The 24,203-nt window shown below is 39.8% G+C and overlaps 1 protein-coding gene across 1 annotated transcript in view; it reads left to right on the forward strand.

Annotated features, from left to right (window-relative positions):
- Positions 1 to 24,203, forward strand: part of GRIN2D (glutamate ionotropic receptor NMDA type subunit 2D) — a 228,995-nt gene that overhangs the window by 97,666 nt on the left and 107,126 nt on the right. The window contains exons 2-3 of the mRNA XM_053451874.1: positions 14,922 to 15,367; positions 22,697 to 23,289. Coding sequence (XP_053307849.1) covers positions 14,945 to 15,367; positions 22,697 to 23,289 — 1,016 coding nt within the window. The 5' untranslated portion in view covers positions 14,922 to 14,944. The remainder of the gene's footprint in view (positions 1 to 14,921; positions 15,368 to 22,696; positions 23,290 to 24,203) is intronic.

Raw genomic sequence — 24,203 nt, forward strand, 5'->3', positions numbered from 1 at the left:
GCAAAGGCCCTGACTGAGGGCTCAATCCAGGTAACAAGGCACAGCTGCTTGCAATCATGAGGTCTGGGTGCTCCAGAATGAGAAGGGTGGCCACTAGTAGTTGCAGAACAACATGAGCATAACAAACTTTGAATACTCCAGGCTGAGTAGGGTGGAACCTGACAGAGAACAAGGGCAGCACATAGGTTCTAATCAAGCGCACCTTCTTTCTGTAGGTCAATTTCCACCAGCAACACTCTTCTACTTTGCTGCCAGCTATGGCTAATGGTTCGGTCCAGTTGACCAACGAGTAGTCTCCCGGTCCGAACATTGACACCAAGATATTAATTTGCTCATGGGCCACTGGGAAACCGTTGGGGAGGGGGAATAGCTTCCCCTCCTTCCCGCACCAGAAAACTCTGCTCTTGTCCCTATTGATAAAGGAGGAGGTAGCAGCAGAATAGCTTTTCATCATTTCATCCACTGTCAATGCTTCCTGTGTGTTGGACACAATGACAGACATGTCATCAGCATGATCTGTAATGGCCTTTCCGGGGGTCTGGCCACTCCTCTTAGCGTACTTGCCTCAAACCTTCTTATGAAGGGATCTATGGCGAACATGAACAGGAGTGGGCTGAGGGGACAGCCTTGCCTCACCCCGGATTGGATCCTAAACGGTTTGCCTCTCCATCCATTTTCAAGAGCGGGAAGGGATCTTGGTAGGGGCGGAGGACTTTTTACTTACTGAGGGACTGCTCCGACTTGCCTCCTGAGCCGAGGTCTCCCTCCTTGGTCCGACTGTTGTCCACCTTGACTCATCCCACGCGGATGCAGCTCGAGCTATTTTTAGTAACGATATTCTTGCTGCTGACGGGGCCTCTAACCGGTGGTTTCTTAGTAAGAGGTGTAGGGGTCTTGGGGTTACTTACGTGGGCGGTGCTGGTGAAGGTACCTAGGGCATAGGGTAGAGCTTTGTCCCGAGCTCCCTGCACAACTGGCTGTTCTTTCTCTTTGGTGAAATCACCTTGTCCATCCCATATGCGCTCAGGTTGTGCTGGGCCTCAGGACATGCTCTGTGCGAATGGCCCAATACCCCCACAGGTTGCAAAATATGGTATTGCACACCTGTTTGGAGTGTCCTACAACACCGCATAGGGTGCACTTGATGACATCGCACCTTATGCTGAAATGCCTTGATGAACTGCATTTGTGACATAGTCTGGGCTGACTGGGATGAAAACATGACACCTGGTCAGACCTGATGAAAAATGAGTCCCACTGATGTGTATGATAGCGAAGAAGTCTGCACACGTGAAGCCCTTGTCCTTCTGGGCCCCTATCACCCGCTTCCTCACGGGCACGGTCCCCTTCCCCACGTAAAGCAAGCGGACCACGTTCCTTCTCCTCACGGGGTTGGCCCGCGGAGAGTCCCATAGTCCGCTCGCCGCGTGCGAAGTTTTGCATCCTGGGGGACTTCCGCTGCCCAAGCGTTACCAGCAGGCCGACTAGGGGCCGCTGTCAGAGTGGTCTCCATGGGTCTCTGAGGTGTAGAACCCCCGCATTCCTGTTACCTTTTTCTGATATACCATGTTCTCTACTCCCTGCGCTCCTCTGACCCGGCATGATTGGGGTAGAGGACCCCGACATCATCACGGGCATATTCTTCTCCTGGGCTGGATCCTTGATCCATACGCACCAACTTTCTAACACAGGAGGGAAGATGGTGATTTCCCCGAACTTAAAGCTTGTTATCTAATTTGCCCATATGGGAATGACTGGTCTCTTACACAACCAATATATTTAATTAAAAAAGGATCAATATGTGTATACTTTCCATGCTGTTTTCTTAAGAAATTCTAGTAAGATTACTAGAAATATTTACACTTATGTAGCTGTCGTCCCTCCATCTTTTTATGGGGGCTGTCTATTTTCGCATTTTATGTCATCAGCACCTATGCAAGTCAGAATGCGTTGTCGGAAAGTGTCCGTCCCTTAGTCATCGTCAAGTCAACTGGATTTTTTACAAGGTCAGGAGAGAAGAAAACTGCTGAACACGAGAGCATATGTCAACTTAAGTGTAAAAAAAAAGTTAGATACAATGAAAGTTTTATACTAAAGACATTTACCCTTTACAGTTTCCCAGAAGAAGAATAATATAATATTACATTAACTGCTGTACAAGTATTTATTTGTAATACAACATTTCTGTAACGGGGAATAGGAAATAAAAGGTAGTCTGGAGATTGTGTCCACATTTGTCTCTATATCAATAATTATTTTTATTGCAACAATATGTTGACACAGCAGTATGTTACTTGGCAGAGATATGAGTTAATATTCAGCAGAGGTCTTCCCAGAAGGTAAGACAATATAAAAACAATAATATAAGTGGACAATTTGACTTCATTTGATACCCTGTTGGTTTAAGTTATGATACCAAGAAGGAAATGGTATCAGAGCCAATCTGAATTTCTCTGTTCCTTGCAGGTGCTAGCCACCAAGTGGTTTAATGGGCCATTTCCACAGTAATTGCTCACAAGGAGCAGGTTAACAAGTCCCTCTCCTGTTAAAAAGTCGAAGACAAATGGCAAAGAAACATGCTAATGTAACACAAAGAGCTAAAAAGCAGAGACAATACAGAATATTGCCAGAACCGTGAAGAAATAACAAAAGAGGAATTCTAGAAACAGTCAACTTGAAAGGCTATGGGTATAAAGAATTGTCATAAAAATATTATCAATGGGGTGTCTTATACTTAGACTGAGCTGACAGCGATTCACAACTCCATTCTGCACTTATTTAGACCTTACCACAAGGCTGTAATTATTCAGACTTACATCATATTGACATGTGATTAAATATTTTACAAAGTGTTATTTTTATAGGGAAAATGGAGACCTAGTCCTGTGTTTGTATAATCATCACCCGATGTATTTTTGAAGAATGTCTGAATTTGCTTTTTAGGTTTGCTTTGTTTCTATAATGTAAAAACCTTTGTATTGACAAACAATGGAAATATAGCAATCAGGGGTAAACATTTCTGCATCATGCTGTCAGCAGCTTCATGCATAATGGACCATGAATCCTGATACTAATAGAGGACTAAAGAAATGACTCCAAGGTCAAGGTCATGCTCCTTACCAATTAAACTAGGTATGTCAGTGGTCCCAGTTTTCTTAGGGCATCTGACATAGCATGAGCCATGGCCCACTAAATTTATTGTTTGATCTCTATGAGGACGTTACTGTATATGCACAAAGCAGATGAAGTTGAAAATAACTTGGTGGATGTGGAACCAGTGCAGAGGTGGACACGACCTCTACTGAAAGCGGTGAACACTCGCTCTAGAAAACTCCCATTCTAGTCAATGGGGTTGATTTGTCATTGAAATCAATGGTAGTAGTGACAGCCAATCACTCTCATGCTGTCTGGACACTGATATTTTGCTAGTATAAATGCCATTGGTTGCTGTTATTCTCAATGAGCTGTGACCCTATTGGCTTAACTGGAAGTGCTACTGAGCATGTACAAGTGGTTTACATACTAAGACTTCTTGGTTTAGGTAGAGGCAGCCAGTGCAGGAGCATAGGCATCGATGGAAAATGGATTCCAACATGCATTAAGTTAAAAATGCAATTTGGGGGACTAGACTGTTTCTATAACTATGTCCTTGAACATGCTTATAGTCGGGGCTGGACACTTTAAGGCCACACACTTTTTTTGTGTGCCCACGTTGCATACTCCAGTGCTGAATGTGAGGCATTGCTGGCCAGCAGCTCACCGGGATTTTGTTTAAATGACCAGTCCGGATGGCTAGTCCAGGCCTGCTTATGGTAGATAGATACCACCACCTCAAATTCCGGTCAAATGATTCTGCTACGCAATAAAAGTCACTCAACATTCTTGAGCATTGTGTTACCTGGCAAATCAACAAACGGGGATCTTCATTGGAAATGCATAGATCAATGGAACTGCTAAAGAATTGTCAGTAAAATGGTGAATTCATTTGAGAGTCTGATATAACACCAGGGACAAGGGATCTAAAAATAAAAACATTTGATATGACCTTGGGCAACTTGTGTTAATTTTCTGCTCCTCCAGAGCTAAAATTAAATTGTATGATCTACAAGGACATATCCAATTGCTCCTACAGAGTAAGCAGAGTGTACAAAGTTAAAGGTGAACTGCCATGTTCCCGATTATCTGAACCGTTACACCATTAAACTTCTTTAATGTCTTAGTGTTGCAATGTATGTAAAAGGGGTTGACTTCTTTGTCATGAGAAAGTCCCACCGCCTTACAATAATGCATTTAGAGTCCAGAAACCTCCTATTCGGCTAACATAGGAATTTACGGGAGATAAGAACCATTCAACCTATCTGATATAAGTGATGCCTTAGTGATTACAAAGCTTACTTACTGAGAGGGCGGAACAGCCTCCCCGCAGAGGTGGTAAAGGTTAATACAGTGGGAGAATGCATGGGATAAGCATACGGCTATCCTGAATTTAAGATGAGACCAAGGAGTCTTTCCGTCAGGAAAATGGCAAACTAGATGGGCTGAATCTACCATCAAATTCTGTTTCTAAAGCTGTAGAAGGAAGCTGCCAAGGCTTTTGGTGTAGGTAGATCTGAAGAATATAAATCCTAACATCTTAGAAAACCCAGAATATTTTGATTATAAAAAAAGATATCGGCACGAGTGTTTTGCATTTAGTTTTGGTTTTTGGTGACAGTTCCATTTAGATGTTAGGGAATACCGTTAAGTGTGAGTAGAATCCAGACGTAATGCCAAAATACGCAATTTAATAATGAAAGCTGTGTTCTTCTACTTGGATTGGTCCTGTTTCAACATTGTAAATTAATAAATCACTTTTATTAACCTTTCATGACACCGTAGCGAAGCTGAAATATATTAACAATTAAAATATAACAATATCTGTAGACAGTAGGGTTTGCCTGTTGCATCCTTTGAAGCTCAGATTTCATCTCAGACATTTTCCTCTAGCATTTGTAGTAACTTCGCATCTATTCTAAGCTAACAGCACAATATGGACCCATCTACTAAACAACTTTCAATGTTCCTGTTATACGTAAGAAACACATACTGTTGTCTAGCATATGCAAAACATTACCGCAGCAGATGTTACCAGGCGTTTCAACACAATAAATATATTAAGCAACGTGCGGGATAAAATGTTCCTTTTCCAACTCCCGAGGCTTTTCTGAAATTCTGCCACCGTTCTGAATGTAGAACTAAAGGATTACTGCTTAACCTCACCGAGAGCGTGGTTTTAAACCAAATAACTCCGCACGTTGATTGTCGGTCTACAACGTAGATGTGTAAAGACTCCAATGTAACGTCGGTAGGACAAAAGGAACGCATATGGAACTTGCAAGCTGTTATTCTTTACAACGCTTGCCTATCTAGTGTACGATATCCCGAATAACACAACTACAGGATTGTGTACCCATTAATAAATATCCTCATCCGTCAATGCTTAATGTACCGGCGATGTACAAAGGACTTATACTCAAGGGGTTAATTTAGAAAGAAGTCATTACCAGCCTTACTGTGTAGACAACTCCATAATTTACAGAAAAAAAAACAATCTGGCGCTTACTGGTCCATCTTTTATTCATGTGGGGTTTTACGGGTTTATGTTTTCTAATGAATTTTGTTTGCATTAAAAACAGAATTATCATGCCTTGTATGAATTGTTGTTAAGCGCCTGGGCCCCCAAGGATAAGCGTAATTGGAAAATAATCTGACTCTGGGATCTGATGCATAGCTTGGGGTAGGATTGTAGGGTTCTAGGCTTACTTAAGAGCCTGGGACATGTCCATGCTTCACCATTCTACAAATCCATGACGTTGTGAAAGGGAATGGAGAGTGACCATGAATGATATTTCAAGAGTTAAACTGTCATTTTGAGCATCTCAGTAATCATCAAATCCAACTAAATCATCTTAAAATCATCTCTGGTTTTGTAGATCATAACCCTCAACGATTTTGTTATACTAATACATACACACGTTACACATTTTATTGCCAAATCAAGCACCATACGTTACGTACAAAGATCATTCCCACCTGGAAATCTCATCTTGCTTGTAACGTCGCTATAATGTTCTTACCTCTTGTAGAATGACTCTTATATCGGTCCTCATCGAAAACCGTGATTTATTTTAGAATACACCTAATTTAGTTACCTGCATTTAAGCAGGGATATCAACCATAACATAATGGTAGCAAAAGCACCAATAGGGAGTATTATGATCACAGCAGGATAGAATTAGGAGGAGACCCTGAGAATCTGCCTCTTCACCCTGAGATTGGGACAAAACCAGAGAGTTCCCAAGTATGTGTATAACTTTATTATCAAGTATACTTTTTCTTTAGTGTAAAGTTGTTTGGGGTCTCTGCTCTTGACTAGAAACTTCCAAGAATTTTCGTCCTTTTACATAGGATTGGTTTAGCGTTGGGATAAATAGGATTGGTTTAGCATTGGGATAAATAGGATTGGTTTAGCGTTGGGATAAATAGGATTGGTTCAGCGTTGGGATAAATAGGGTTGGTTTAGCGTTGGGATAAATAGGATTGGTTTAGCGTTGGGATAAATAGGATTGGTTTAGCGTTGGGATAAATAGGATTGGTTCAGCGTTGGGATAAATAGGGTTGGTTTAGCGTTGGGATAAATAGGATTGGTTTAGCGTTGGGATAAATAGGATTGGTTTAGCGTTGGGATAAATAGGATTGGTTTAGCGTTGGGATAAATAGGATTGGTTTAGCGTTGGGATAAATAGGATTGGTTTAGCGTTGGGACAAATAGGATTGGTTTAGCGTTGGGATAAATAGGATTGGTTTAGCGTTGGGATAAATAGGATTGGTTTAGCGTTGGGATAAATAGGATTGGTTTAGCGTTGGGATAAATAGGATTGGTTTAGCGTTGGGTTAAATAGGATTGGTTTAACGTTGGGATAAATGGAATTTGGATCCATTGGTGAGCCTGATATGGGTATCAGTGACCCACTGGGCAAATGTATGTAGTGAAGGCTCGCAGGTGTACAGTGCAATATATGACTTGGAAATGTCTTCTAAAAGAAAAAGAAAACAGAAAGGCTAGCATCAATGGAAAGAGATATTTACTGTTTCAAGAATAACATTTAATTTATTTTTGCCTCGGAACGACAGTGGTTCTAGTTAATAAGCATTTATCAATGCTTAATAATATTTAACATTCGGTTAATAAGTATTTTTAGGGAGTTTTAATGCATAAGATTTGGCCTACACAGCTTTACTTCTTTTTTATGCATATACTTTGTATAATACAAAATCTGTACCAAATTTGTAAATTGAGATTAATAACCATACGTAATGGAGATGAATGTTTCAGATGATAATGATGCCTTTTTGTTGATTATATTTGTATATCCCCTAATGACTTTCTAGTTCATGATTAATGTATTAGATTGCTGAGGCAGATGACAATCATGTATATAGCATGTATTCATTTATGAGTAGTTTATATACCTGGATGTGCCGGTGTGGGCACGAGCCCAATGCCAAGCTCTCCTTGGTTTATCCTCAGTGAATGAGCGTCCGCTGCTTTACTGTTTTGGACTTTGTGTCCCTATGAAGTCCGCTCTACTTATGCACGGCTCGATGAGCCATGCGTAGGGTCTGATTAATGAAGACAAAGACTATTAAGTGTACAATAGACTATTTCTTATCATATAATGTCATGGATTTTGGTGAAAATACAGCCTCTCCTTCCCAAAACCGTACACATCCCTTTTGATTTGTATTCCCACCGACGTAAGAAGCAAGTTGAAAAATTGAGTGCGGCAATTATAGACCATACCAAACTAAATATTTTTTCTGTGATAGTCATTTATATATGTTTGTGTCTATAGATAGTTGGAGGTGTTTATATAGGAATATATGTCGCTCTGAAGGGTGTGGAGCATTTTGAAGCATTTTGAAGTTCAACAAGGTGATGTGCCTTTCAGGACACATATAGAAATAATATAAATCTTCATGACAGTCCCTTCCGGAACCAAGACAGGTTAAATGTGTACAATTTTACTAGAAAGTATATGATATACCACAAGAAAATGGCTGAAGAAAGCACCTTATATTAGCTTACATACCTAGGAAATATGGTCCAATCTTGTGATGGCCCAACGAAGAATTAGTGTGAATATTGAACATCTAATATACCTATATTAAAGGTAAAAGTGTATTGTTGTTCTACTAACAGTCCCGCTGATTGATGTCTTGCCCTTGAAATCAACAAGATGTCTTTTCAATGCTTCTCAAAGAAAATCAATGATCGGGTCAATGTATCACTTCCCAGTTTGCTTATGTGAAATATGCTGTTGTTTTTTTTTTTAGCTTAGTTATTTAAAACTGATCCAACACTAGGGCAGGAAAATGGGCCAAGAAGCTGAGAATTGGCTTTAACAATGAGTGACGCCAAGCAAAATATTTAAAAAGACCCAAGTGAAGATGATTAAACAGGAACAATAAGCTCATGTGAAGGAGGCTGTACTTCAATATAATATTATTGCCAAATATTCAGATTCCATATACTAATAATGGTAAATAGGCGTCCATATCATTTGTTTAATCTGTCTACTTCAGTTAACAAATTCAACAAATTATATTACTTAATAACTCAAATTAAAAGTTGTCTTGCAGAACATAGGCGCATCGAAGTACCCTCTATATTGTACGTACACCGTCACTAGATTCCTTGTGATGGCACCTGAGGGTGAGAAGATGTTTCTGCAACATAAATGGATGTTATAGGTTCAATTTATGACCATATTTAGATATTTTGGTTTGCTTGTTTCCCATCTTTGGTTTGATTGTTGGCTGTCTCTCTTCCATGCCAGGCTTTCTCTTCTGAATTGGTCCACCAATTTGGCTTGCCACTCCAATATGGCACTGTGGCCCATGATATGCCTTTTAACCCTCTATATGCCACTGTGCCCCATGGTATGCCTTTTGACCCCCTATGTGCCACTCTGCCTCCAGAAATGCCTTATACCCCTATATCCCATTCTGGCATTTAGGGGGTTAAAATGCATATTATGGGGCAGAGTGGCATATAGGGAGGTATAAGGCATTTCAGGAGGCAGAGTGGCATTAAGGGAGTTAAAAGGCATTGTATAGAGCACTTTGCCTCCAGAAATGCCTTATACCCCTATCTGCCACTCTGGCATTTAGGGGGTTAAAAGGCATATTATGGGGCAGAGTGCCATATAGGGAGGTATAAGGCATTTCAGGAGGCAGAGTGCTCTATTAAATGCCCCCTTAACGCCACTCCAGAAATGCACTATACCCCCATTTAACTAACACACACACACACTCTCTCTCTCCCCTCTCACCCCTCTCTTACCGGTGCTTCCAGCCGGGGCAGCGGGTTGACGTCGCCTTCCGCTGCAGCCGGAAGGAGGTGGAGTTGGCAGCGGGGGTTTGCATGCGTCCGTCGCGTATACTTTCCCTGGCTGTCAGAGATCAGAGTTCCCCGCACCGGTGCGGGGAGCTCTGATCTCTGACAGTCGGGGAAGGTCTACGCGACGGACGCAGACAACTCCCGCTGCTAGCCACACCTCCTTCCGGCTGCAGCGGACGTTGTCTACGCGGATCGCGTAGACGTCAACCCGCTGCCCCGGCAACACAGCAGGAAGCACCGGTAAGTGTGTGTATGAGGGGGGGGGCAGGAGGATCCAGGTCCCCTGCAGCGGTGCGGGGGATCTGGATCTTAGTCTCCTAATCAGACCTCTATTTGAGGTCTGATTAGAAGACGACCCCGATTAGAAGACGAGGGGTATTTTTCAGAGCATTTGCTCTGAAAAAAACCTCGTCTTATAATCGAGCAAATACGGTAACTAACATACAAAGAACATTTTGTTAGTGTCGAGCAATCCTTTTGGTAACCAATGCCATTTTTGTGGCGTCTGATCCACATTTATGAAAATGTTCTTTAAAAACTCATGGCTCACTCTATATTGATTCATATAAACACATAATAGTAAAATTGTCACTTGCATTCAGCGACAGTGTTAGATTAGCCTGATAGAAAAACATTACCTGATTGAACTCCGATGCTGCAGGAAATTGATAGTGAGCTCTCTCTGCCCCCTAATTAGAAATGTTTGTGATGGAAAAGGAAATTAATTACAAGAAACCAACATAATGAAGGACCAGCATCGTAATGTGCCGTGTTTCTTGTTTTGCAAACCGAGGTTCTTGCTGATTACTCGCTGGCTTCATTTGCGGTTCATTGTTTGCCGTAGGCTACCGGGCCTCGTGTAGAAAGGTCAGGGGTTTCAGATCATCCCTCATGGGCTTTAGCTCAGTTTTCACCCCGGGTGCAAACTTGTATCTCCCTAAAGCTTACAAAAATATAATTAGTCCCAAACAGAACCTCTTATCGGGGGGAGGGCAACATGGAATTTGGCGGGAAAAACAGCTGAATGACCCGTTAATAGAGCCACCCGAAACAAATATGGCAGACGGCATGTCCAATGCATGGCCACCAATAGGGACTGGATAGAAAGCCAATAATAGGAGAACGGAAAGGATCTAGTTATGTTGTAAATGCATTGCTGATAATGTAAAAAAAGTAGAAGGATAAATTGTGTTTTAACCCTTCCAGCACTCTAGTGCATGCTCCTCTCTGGCATTTTTCACTCTACACTTTATTTAAATAATCAGTTACATAAAAGGTAATACAAATAAAATTTAGCACGAAAATCTGGAAGACTAAACTGCTGTATTATTTGGATTTAGCTAATCCAGCACAGTGACTAAATAATTAACAGATGTTCATATCAAGCAAGCTATTGGCGCTTAGTAAATTAAGGAGTTAGAGTTACCTTTTTTTTTCCTAAGGGAAACAAAGCTCCTTGTTTCTATGGTTGGCTTAATAAAAAAAGTAAGATAGAATTGGAGGCTTTTACATGGCTATCACAGTCCTCATTAGATTTCATATCTTTTACCAAGGAAGATGTTCTATTTTATATGAAAATAGCATAAATGGATTTTTTTTTTTTTTTACAGTTTATGCAAATGCTGTTGTGTTAAGTATTCATACAGCAGCATGTGGCTGGAAAAGTTCCCAGAACGTCTTGGGCAAAATCCAGCATCCCTCGAGGCCATTGTTACTGCCCAGAGGGGTCATTTATCAAAGAAAGTTCTCATCTCAATGCCATGGAAAGTTTGCATTGATAAACTTTATTCTGGGTTTGTTCTCTGATTTTATGAAGATGTTAAAATTTAAGTGCTAGATCAAGATACTATAAATTTTGCTTTTTAGAAAATGATGTTTTTCTTCTAAATCAGTAAAATGTTGTGTTCATTGTGATTACTCTTGTGCGTTTTTAAAGAGGGCCTGTCCCAGATTGTATATCATGTTGATTAATAAACCTATGTAATGTTTTTAGATTAAAAGAACGGTAATGCCATTCTTTGGAGTTGAAAAATATTTTTATTTTCACAAATCATATATTTTGCAATTGAATAGAAATAGAAAGAAATGCCTGAAGCTGTAAGTGCAAGGTTAGCGTGACTAGGAATATGAACATCCTGTAGCCAGGCCATTCAGACTATGCTTATGTGAAATGATGTCAGAGGATATGTTTTTGAGTTCCTGCTCAGAGAAGGTTGTAGCGCACACCCTCCGCTATTTTACTTGCATGCTTTAAATTTAAATAAATGAGGATTTATCATTGGTTTGATGAGATTGACTTTGGTATCATAAAATATTTCGTATCCTTACCTATTTTGGCATCCGTGGCTATGGTTGGGAAAAGGGTGTGTGGAGTGTCTTCAACTGATTCAATCCTAAATAATTTCCTCTACTAGTTGAATTTCACTGACTTGATATAGTTTTCCATATATCTATAAATATGTAACTTTTCATGTACTTATGAATTTTATATTTTGGATGTTTTCGCAATAGCTTTTATACTTTATGTGATGGCTACAGTAGGACATCCCTTTAGCTGTTGGGGAAAGAAGACTTTTCGCTATTTCTACATGGTGGATTGATTAAAAGAAATACTACTATAGCCCAATACTAGATAACGGCATATATATTACCCTCTCTTCATGACACAGCGCCGCCAGGATAGATGGCTGGGCTTCTAGTGATTGCGACAGCCCAGGCTTATGCTTTGGCATTTTGGGCTGTGTCCTCTCATGGATAATAATACTAACTGGTAGATGTGAGGGCTCGGTGCAGTCCTCACATGGTGGTACGAGCAAGAAAACGTTAATTGGGGAATGGACATGAATGGAAGTCAGTTCATAGTAGTGGTTCTCTTATAGAACTAATTTTCATGGCAGCTGCAGTTTAATGTTGATAAATGTAAAGTAATGCACTTGGGATGTAAAAATCGAAAGGGAGAATATAGCATTAGAAATTAAGTTCTGTCAGCAACAACAAAAGAGAGGGACTTAGGAGTGATTATGTCTGATGTCTTAAAGGTAAGCAGGCAATACAATAAAGGGTGGTTGTTTTATATAGTGAGAGGCATTAGTAGCAGGAAGATGGAGGTGGTTCTTAAGAGTAAAGGATCTCAATATGTATAACTTGGAGGAAAGAAGGGGGAGGGGATGTGATAGAAACATTTAAATACTTAAATGAATTTAACAAAGTACAGGAGGCAAGCGTATCTGAACGGAGGAGCAATGTTAGAACAAGAGGTCATGATCTAAAACTTGAAGGCCAGAGGCTAAGACATAATGTAAGGAAGTTCTACTTTGCTGAGAGGGTAGTAGATCAATGGTCTCACAGCAAAAGTGGTGGAGGCTAATACAGGGAGAGAATTTAAACAGACATGGGATAGGCATAGTTGCCGTCAAATTCTATGTTTCTAGGGGTAGGTGTAAAGCTATCTTGTATATAGTTTTTACCTCCGCGCTAAGTTATCTCTCACCTATTGTTAATAAGTTGACTCCAGAAAGTCCCTTATGTTATAATGTTTGTTTAATGTTCAATTTTCAATATTATTCTCCAAAGGCATAGCCAGTGGATTTCATGCAAAACCAACTTGAAAAAGACCTCATTGTGAGGTCAAAACGCTGTTATTTATCTCAATAAATCTGCCTGACGTTGGAACTCTTGAGTGCCTGGAGCCTTTATTCATCTATTGGATTTACTGGGGAACCGGCCCTTCCTGGCACAGTTAAGCATCTGGGTTCTTTTGGAGTGTGCAGATTCTGGTTATTTGTTATAGTTTTTCACTTGATGGTTTCATCACATAAAAAAAATCCATACCTTTTTTAAATGCCATTTTCAGGTTCTACGGCATGTTTAATGCCTTCTTTTAAATGATAGGCGTTATTGGCTCATATTATGAATTTTATCAAAATATTAATTGATAAAATCATTTTATCTGGAAGAGTTTTAACAGTAATTGTTAAAATCCACATGGTGGTGGGAGCAGCAACTTTTTAACCATTGGTACATTTCTTGGTGTATATTAAAACGGAGTATTTTGCTTGCATTGCAAACAATTTGCCTGGCATAATGAAGAAAACCGGAGCTTTTTCAATAAAGTCTCTTATCTATGCTTGGTTTTTAAGTGATTTATTTATAATGATTTATCAAAGACAAAGAAGACATAAGCAATATTAGCCGTGTTTGTTTCACAGGAGAAAAGAACGTCTTAGGAAATGTGCCGCGACGCTCTGTGGATCAGTACCCAATAATTATAAATGTCTGTACATTCAGCAATTCCGTCTGCTCTACAAATCCATCTGGGCTTATCGTAAAGACATTAATGGAAGAGAAACATGACTTAAAGATCATGTTCATGCAAATAGCTGTCTTAAAAAGAAATGCTCGTATAATGTGCTTAGCACAATTTTGAGAGTTTCCATAAGAAAGGTTTAATGGATGAGTGAGAGAACATGTGTTTCTCAGTGGATGTCATTCTCTTGACAAGGTCAAAAGAGGTTTAACCCTTTGAATACCACCTGGGTGGTTCAAATCATTACCCGACTGATACACCTGCCACTTGCAGGGTTCATACAGTTAAAAAAAAGTCATCTCTTGGTTGGTGGCCATCTTGGAAAGATGGATATTTTATCTTGCATTTAATCTACTTCACCCGCTATTGTCACAAAGCACATCCCTGCCATCGCTAGACACACCATTATGTGCCTATTTTTTGTCTCACTAGCCATTAGTTAGAGCCTAACCGTATGATGCCACGGTGAAGCCCATCTGCGCCACAGAGCCATAACCAGGCTACATCGTATATTATTCCATTGTTTCTGAAACAGCAACTCAACAGTTCTTATTATTCTTATGAATTATATGCATCCTTGAACTATATTAGCCGGCCATCTCCCAGAAATAGGGGTTTATTCCTTAAAACGGCAGTCACTGGAGTGTTGTGGGTTCATTATGTATTAATTATGCAAACTCCAGGTAATGTCTAAAAGAAAGGCCTAAGTAATCGCTTTTCTGCAAATTCACCTGCAAAACGTATGCTTTAGTGATTAAACCCGACTTTCCGTTTCTATACTGTAAATGCACTTTATGTGTTAATATTTGTACTTTTATTTAAGGGTCAGTATTTAACGTACTCAGATTTATATTTTCTAACATCGACGAAAGCCAGGCATGGCTGGCGATCACAAGGAAGCCCTGGCACTTTAAAGCCAGTGGCCACCCGATAATATAGCATGCGACCGAGCTTATTGTAAGAAATTGCTTTATAGGGGACAAAAATAGAAAAAAGTGGTGGTCAGATTCAGGTGTGCTTAAGATTGTTTATAGAAGTAAAATATATTTGCAGGTTGGCTAAATGGGTGATTTCCATTTTCGGTGATCATTATCAGTGCTTAAAAGTATATGAACCAAGAAAAAAACCTAAACAATGGTAATTTTAACGTCCCCTTTTCTTTTCTTTCTTTAGAGTTGAAGCCACAGCCCTACGAGATGAGTTGCCTACGTGTTGTGAACGCTGCCATTGTGCCCACTGCTAGGATGCTATTTTTTATGGCCCTGGCATGCGCCAGTCCTTTTTTAGAATTTCGAGAAGAAAGGGCCAAAATCCTCAACGTGGCCATAATTTTCAGCGGCACCTCATACCCACCTGACAGTGCTCGCTTTGCTCCCTCCGCCTTTCGCAACTTTACTATGGAAGTTAACCCGATAACTGTAATACTGAATGACACAAATCCTCAGAGCCTTATAGTGCACATCTGCGATGTCCTCTCCAGCCTACGTGTCCATGGGGTTGTTTTTGAAGATGACACACGGACAGAGTCTGTCGCTCAAATCCTTGACTTCATCTCTGCGCAAACGTCAATGCCGATCATAGGCATTAATGGAGGTTCTGCAATTGTCCTGACACCCAAGGTACGAAGAACCCCCTGTTTTACTTTGGAGAAAATATAAAAAAGCAGTAGCTGCCGCTATTAACAAATATGGAATAGTTCTCTTTTGCCTTGGAGTTACCAACACTATTATTCTAGATATTGTATCACTAGGAGGCGATACGAAAATGCGCCACACATATTAAAAATTAATATCTCAATAGAACTTGTCAAACGATGTGAGGAAGGAGGGAATTGTTAAACATCCCGTGTATAATTTTAAATTCCTAGAGAATGATCTGAAGAAGTTTGTTGAAAGATGTATGAGGCAAATGCGCATCTCCTGTATCTACATAAAATTCTCTCTCCCTTATCTTGAATAGTAATATGACAGGCTCTCCATCATGTCCAGTAAATGACCTTGGTTGTCCTAACAAAGTGATTTGCTTGTGATGATTTACAGGAAAGAAACAATTCATGTTAATCTTATTCCAACTGCCTCTAAAATACTAAAGAGGAGAAAAAAGGGGATGAGGAGGATTATGTAATCTTGCTTCTATTGCAAACAGTATATATAGACAAACGGGGCATCTGCTATATTTATTGTACCTGTTTATTAGCAGGTTCTTATTGTTAGAATCTAATATTACATCCTAAGGGAAGTGGCCTAAATGTCCCTTAGGGTATAACAGGACCCCCTATGTATTTTTCACCAGTGGGGACATTTTCCAACTGGTAAACGTTCGATCAGACTGTCTTATGACAGCCTGTAGTCTCCCCTGTCAGCAGGACCCCGAATCACTTCAATAACGCCGAATAATACCGGAGCTTCTGACGCTGCCGGAAATACAGTGAAAAGCAAAAGACTTTCCAGAGGATGTTTCCAGACTCTGCTGGGGTCCTTGTTGATCCTCCTGCTGGCTGATCACAAGTACTATTGATATACTCTGATCATTTGCTGTGGGGATCAAAGCGAGTACCAAAAAAAAAAAGAAGAGAATATGTTTAAAATATATATATATATATAATAATAATAAAACCAAAAAGAAATACCGTATTGGCTCGGATATAGGCCGCCCCCGTATATAGGCCGCACCCTAAAAGTTTGGTGCTTTTTTAAAGAAAAAGTTTTTTTCTTTAAAAAAGCACCAAAAAAACATCCTGACACTCTGTCCTCTCCCCCCCCGAGATATGCTGCCACTCTGTCCTCCCCCCCGAGATATGCTGCCACTCTGTCCCTCCCCCCCGAGATATGCTGCCACTCTGTCCCCCCCCGAGATATGCTGCCACTCTGTCCTCCCCCCCCGAGATATGCTGCCACTCTGCCCCCCCCGTCTTACCAGAGCAGACTCCCGGGTGTCTTGCGGGGCCGGAGGGGGACATCTATGCACATCGTGTATACAACTCCCGGTGGCAGCACTCCCGGAAGTGCCGGCACCGGAAGTTGTATACGCGATGTGCATAGATGTCTTCCGCCGGCCCTGCAAGACACCCGGGAGTCTGCTCTGGTAAGTCGGGGGGGGGTGTAAAATGCATCATGCGGACATTCACCGGCAGCGGTGAACGTCCACGCGATGCGCTTAGACAACCTCCCGTGCCGGTACTCCCCCCGTGGGAAGTGCTGGCAGGGGAGGCTGTCTGAGCGTATCAGTCAGTAGGATACAGGTCCCCTGCACCGCTGCGGGGGATCTGTATCCTGACCCCGCTGCTTGCCCGGCGCCCGGGACTGCATGTCCCGGGCGTCGGGCACTAGACCCCGAATATAGGCCGCACCCCCACTTTAAAGACTTAAAGTGGGGGAAAAAAGTGCGGCCTATATTCGGGCCAATACGGTATATGCACCCCAGGGATGCTACCATGACATCATAAAGTAGTCCCTGAGGTCAATAAAGGCCCCAAACTCTCCTCTGCCTACAGTAAAATAACTACTCCAACCATTTTTCTATGTTAAATACATATTGGAGTAAATGTTTTGCTGCATGCAAATTGGTGTATGCATTCTTTATAATTGACTGCCTCTATTAAATAGGCTTCCTGCATATCACGTTGAAGTCCAAGATCCTAGCTGGGAGGCCAAAACCCAAAACAACACGTAAAATGACCATAGGCCCACATTACGAAACATACCTTAAGGGGTTAGGGTGCCTCGTTGCAAATGTTAAAAACAAAAAAAAGGTCGTTTGAGGGAAAGGCCTGACCAAATAAAGATAAATATAACCTGTGGTAGTCTGAAGGAGCAGAAAATAATTTCATTTCCGAGCTGAATATCATTATATTAGAAAAGACTGGAGGTAAGAGCGAGACATGCTGCAAGTAAGGAGAAAAAATATGCAGTTAATAAAGAAGGGGAAAGAGGGCCGATAACTTGGTTCTCAATTGCCCCAGCAAACGTCAGGCTTATTAGAGGTGCTGGCATGTTTTGCATGCATAATTGTATTCCATGCAGAGAAGGGGAAATAGAAGGGATGGTCAGAAAGGAAGCCATTTTATTGTGAGATGAAGGGCGATGCCTAACAGGGTAGTGACCACTTTGTAAAAGGATTCGTATTCTTCTATTTCAGATTTTTTATATATATATATATATATATATATATATATATATATATAATCAGCAAAAAGATCAGATTGTTAGTATTTGTGGTGATGTTCTTTGACAGTGACCTCTAAATGTGTCTAATCCTCCATTATTTTCATTACATTAAGTGCATAAAATGAAAATTCCAAGACAGAAGCTGTATATTCCTCCTGGGAATGTATGTTATCCTTGATCCTTTAACGACCTAGTAATTGAAGACCTGGTAATTGTTATATCTAATTCTTCATGATGGATGCTGTCTTTGTCCATCCACCCACCTCAATTCCTGCATCAACTTAGTATTAGTATTGTGTCTACAAAAATGCAAAGCAGACATGTCCCTTAAAAAATCCTAAATAGAATTTAACCCACCATATAACAGAGATATTTGTAACAAAATATTTTAGCCTTAATGTTGGTGGGAAAAAGATTATGGTATATTGTAGTAACTACTGTATGGTATGTAAAGAAAAAAAAAGTCCTTCAGTAACATAAATATTTTTACATGTTTTAAACCTTTTTTGGATGAGAGGCCTATTAGATACCTAAATTCATCTATTCTTTGTATACAAAAAACAAAAACTGTCTGCGCTTTTTTTTTTTTTTTTTTCATTTTTTCTTTTCCCTGTTTGCACATATTTGAGGTTGTTGGCTCCTCATCAGTCTGGTTGCAGCTTGCTGTCCAGGGGTTAATAGGGAGGAGGTTTAATTGCACCTCTCCCAATACATTAATAAGGTTTTGGTAGCAGTATAAACTGCTTTGTGTGCCCACTATGTAGGAGGTGAGAGTAGGTTCTCACCCTATTGAGAGTGTGCCTTGACGTGGCGGGTGAGCTTAATTATGCTTTGGCCGATTCATATAACCAAAACCTCTCATTTATATTATGTTTATATATTTGTTGCCAACTTTATTAGGGTAAGAAGCGCAGACAGTTTTTGTTTTTTGTATACATTGTACAGCCAATACACTGTTTTTGCAGCATGCTTACACCTGTTTGGTAGGCCTCGTATTATACATTTGTATTATTTGAGCCTGTGACTAGCTAAGCGCACCGACATTTTTTCTTTTCATCTATTCTTTGCTTTACCATATTCCATAAAAGCTATATATCACTCAACGAAACGTTGGTAAATGTGTACATTTTAGATGTTAGTAGGTATAAAATAATAAATGTTTTCATGTTTAATTATATATTATATATAATTTTTGTGGATTCCAATGCATTTTACTGCATGTAAATCAGTGCAGGCATTCTTTAGCTGCCGGACTTATAAAATAAGACTCATTTAACTCCTCCCCCTGGCTGCCTATACTGAAAGCAGGGAGCATACTGTGGTATGCTTCTTGCATTTGCCTAGCTGAATTCCCATTATAATAAATGGAAGCTGAGCTCCCACTGAAATCATTAGGAGGGACAGCAGCCAATCACATGGCTGCTATCTGAACACTGATGGTCTGCTGACATGATTGGCTGCTGCTTCAATGACTTCATTGAGAGCGCTACCGAGTATGTGAAAGAAGTTTATATACTAATACTTCTTGCTTTCAGTTGAGGGAGTCAAGGAGAAGACTTCATTGAGACAGAAGTCTAATTTTTTAACTCCAAAGATGAACTAGCATGCAGTAAAATGCATTGGAGTCCATGCAAAAAGGACTCCCAACGTACATTAAAAAATAGAAATACAATTTTAGAGATTAGACTGTTCCTTTAAAATGGAAAAAAATATGATATATGTTTAATATGATTTTATATCAGGCAAAATAAGATTGTTTCTGATTACGGGTATATATCATTTCACCAAATGCTGTCTGTATAGCATATAGAATTCCTCGGATTTCATTTAAAAAATCTGGTCATCTTATTGTAAACGCACAACTTATATAAATCCGTCTTCTATTCTTATTATTCTTAGGAATGCATTATTTTTTTTCTCTGATGTGTTAAATTAGTTCACAATTTCACGGTTTCAATCATCCTTTCTTTTTCATTTACATATCTGCTATTCTATGTGCATTGCTATTCATCTCTTCTCCATACTTCGATCCCTGGTTCGCCATCTCCCTTCCAGCCCACCGCCCTCCTCCCCTTCTATCTAACGTTCTCTCATTGTGACTAGAAGACAATTTTCCTCCATTAATATTTTACAAACGGTCTTGGGGCGAATGGTTTTCTTCTGACAGTTTATATACACACTTTGCGCACTCACTCTGTCTCATATCCTGCTGTCAGCGTGAGGGATCTGCAAAGCTAATCCAGTTATTAACATTCAATAGAATCGCTAGGGAAGGCCGTCATGAATAATGGTGTCAGGGTTAGCCAGTTAGGGTCTTCTATACTTACTCGAAAGGGAAAGAAACGGCAAAAACATTTCTTTAACCCCTTAAGGACAATGCATTTTGAGCCCGTACATGTGCGGGCTTTGTCATTAAGGGGTTAAAAACCAACGTCCAGGCTTACATCCCCATAGGCTATGTAGAATTTTGGATAACAGATATTACTGTATGAATATTTAAAAGTCAGACAATACCGCGCGAGTAAAGATCAGCATATCTAATTTCATGCACAGCTAGTTCTTTAAGGATCTATGAAACTCTCACATCTGGGAGACTGTTTTCCTGCTTAGTCGAACTCATGAGTCTACAGCGAGAAGTTCCCCGGCATCATTAGTGGCCAACAACGTATTAATTGCCGTTAACTATATTGGTGCATTTGGCTGACCTTGGCGTCCGTTGGAACAGAATGTATTTACTTATAAATGTGTGTGTGTGTAAGTAGAGGCTGCTTTTCTTAAAGGCAAATTATTATTGTAATGTCAAAATGTTTTATAGTTTTTAGAACTGAATGTGTAAAACATTCCATAAGACCTAAAATATCTGAAATTCCGTTTTGTCAGGAAGTAAAAGTGCTTTAAAACAACATTATGCATTAAGTTTAGTTGTATCGATATATGCAAACTCTTACATGCATACAGTACTTACATAGAATGGTTAAGTTTTCTTTAATTTAGTACTGTTCTTTTTATAGCTTCAATTAACATATATTATTATATCTGGAATAACGGAATCATCATGCAAATCAGGAGATATTTTCAGGGACTATTTAATGCTCCATACATACACACACACATACACACATACACACCAACAAAAATATTAAATATAATATATAATTTAATATTTAAAATATTAAATATTAAAGTACTTTCTATGCATACCATACATCCTGCAAAAAAAGTACTTATCTTCCCTAAAATACTGCAGCGCTCCACCCACCCAATCACTGCCCAGAAAGCAGTCAGGGGGTCTCATTAGATCCCAATGGAGCCCGCTGGACATGCCCACTGGTAAGCAAGATATGCGTTTGCCCGGACGCATTTTAAACAAGCCAAACAGCTGGCAAGCCATGAATGGATAGTTGGGGTCCTGATGAATCACTCCAAGTATATTTGAACTAGAAAATCAATCCTTTTAAAAATGCATATGAAGCTGTGTCATGACAAAAAAATGAAAAACAAACAATAATAATGGAGTAGTATGAAATATTACACACGAAACCTCCACTTTTTAATAATTTGGCACATCTGATCATATTGTGCCCAATTCAATGACCTGTCTAGTTTCTAGATTTTAGGGGGTCATAAACTCTAATTTGTTACTGATTAGTCAACTCCCAGGGCACACGGTAAAGCAACACATGCTAATCATCCAACCTTGTGCACACGTTTAGAGAATTCCCTTTAAAGATCTTTTGTCAATTTTAGGTCCAGATCCCCTTGATGCAAAACAAAAACTCATACAAGATTAAATATAACTTTTACTTATACATTGTAAGTTCAACACATTATCATCATGTGAAACGTAAATGAATCTGTGTAAATAATAGCTATAAGTCAAAGTAAAAATATATAATAATTTGTGGCACAAAATGAAAAATTTGTAAGCAAAATTAAGCTTTTTAATTGTCTGGAAAATATGACTAAAATGTGTCAATGCGCTATCTGAATTGCCTAACTGTAGATGTTTCCATTAGCTTTCATTGTAGAACTTCATTTAGCAATTGTTATCTTGCGTCTACCCCTGAGAGTTTGATTTTAGAGAGGTCATTGAATTGCAAACCATGCGTTATTCACCTCCGTTAAAACCAATTAAGGTTTTGGACGGGTCATTGAATTGGGCCCATTGTACTTTATTTTAAATTAACATAAAACCAAATGGAGATTGATTGCACCATTAGGTGCACGAGTGCTGTGTATGTTTACTAAAAGCAATGCGGAGGACCGTAGGGTTTATGTTCGCAGAAAGCCATTCATTATACGTTAACGTTCCATAGTTTCAATAATATATGACTTAACTATATAGTGATGTGAAAATCTATAACTGCATCCTTTCAAAAAGCATTTAAACTTGTAATGGTGTTATTTATTGTTTTATTTGGTGTCATCATAGTCCATAGGACTGTACAATGGAATAGTAGAGGCCAACATGATCACAAGTCACATGACTGAAAAAAATAACCATACTGATTGTGTCATGGGTATTAAACTTAAGGACTTCCAAATGTCCTTAATTGTAATACCCACCATAACTGGACCATTCCATTGCCTGCTATAGTGTTAAGTCTGTTATTCAGTGATATTCTTGCCTCTTCTTTGTAAACAGATTTGTGTTGGGTTGTCTAATGCGTATACTAACATTTCTTTTTTATTGGTGGCTTTTAACTCAACGTAAATTATAGATAGATCGCTTTCTGTATTTTATGAAATAAACGTTGACAGGTTTAATTTTTTTCACTACAGGAAAAGGGCTCCACCTTTCTGCAGTTGGGTGCTTCAACTGAACAGCAGTTACGGGTTATATTTGAAGTCTTAGAAGAATATGACTGGACGGCTTTTGCAGTCATCACTACGTTATTTCCTGGATACGAGGACTTTGTGGATTACATTGAATTGTTAACGGACAGCAGTTTTATTGGTTGGGAGAACCGAGGTGTCTTGACCCTCAATCTCACAGATGACCCCAATGGTGCCAAACTTAAAAGACAATTAAAAGAAATAACTGTTCAAGTTAGACTTCTCTACTGTTCAAGGGAGGAAGCTGATGGGGTCTTCAAGGCTGCTCGCGAGGCAGGACTAACCGGACCAGGCTATATATGGTTTATGGTCGGAACCAATTTAGGTGGCACAGATTACATGCCAGAGCATCTGCCAGTTGGACTTTTTACAGTATTGACCTCCGGTTGGAAAGATAACCTTCACCGCCGAGTGCAGAATGGAGTGTCTATAATAGCTAGAGGTGCTGAGGCTCTGTACAAGGATTATGGATATATACCGGAATTTCACAATGATTGCCGAGCTCCCAATCTTACTCATGGGAACGAGAACCTACACAGGTAACTAACTTTTCTCTCGGGATTTTTTCTTGTACGCGGTTGTACTTTTTGCACAAACCGATATCTCCAACAGGAAACAAAATACCAATGTGCTTTATGGTTACCATACTACTATACTTTTACTGATTTATCCTCTTACATTTTTATATTCCTACCTAATCAGGAGCAAAACACATAATCAGTGTGGTATTTTTTTTTAGTTTTCAAGATGCGAAACGTTTTACAGAAGCAAAGCTAGTGCTAATCAGGCAAGAAGAAAAAGTTTAGAAAAAACTGTTTGAGGACTTTTATGGAAATTGCCAACCAGAATTTCTGACACGCAGATAATATTCCAGCTCTAATATGCCGAGTTTCCATTTTACTATCTCAGCGTTGTACGTTATTTAGCATATTGGGTAGCCTAGGCACATGAGAATGTTTTGATATTTCCAAAACAAACAAATGTTTTTCCCCCATAAGGACCAATTCCTTGATGGGTCAATTTTGGTATATTCAACAATGAGACTTTGTATATGTAGTGGCGTAATCTGGTCTAGGCCAACTAGGCCTAGGGCAGCAGGTCCAGGGGGGGGCAGAGCACCTAAGAGGGTATTCTACTTCTCAGTAGACCGGTTTCAAAGGTGATCTCCCCAACCGACCCATTTATAGGTCATGTGGACACTAAGGATACTAAGCAATAAGGTTGGCTGCCGTGATGTAATATCTCCTATTCGTCTACGGATCAGAGTTAATGAGACAAGATTTAGCCACACGACTGACTATAAAATTATCCCCATAAAGTGTTTTTCTTATCTTGTGTCCTTTCTATGGTTAGCTTGGCTGATGTATCTCATTTACACTGTAGTCTTAGATCTCTTTAGGCCCAACATAAAGACGTTCCGTGCTGTTCGACAAGTTCACCGTGTGGGCTGTGG

This window comes from Spea bombifrons, chromosome 12 (assembly GCF_027358695.1).
Source record: "Spea bombifrons isolate aSpeBom1 chromosome 12, aSpeBom1.2.pri, whole genome shotgun sequence".
Classification (NCBI taxonomy): domain Eukaryota; kingdom Metazoa; phylum Chordata; class Amphibia; order Anura; family Pelobatidae; genus Spea; species Spea bombifrons.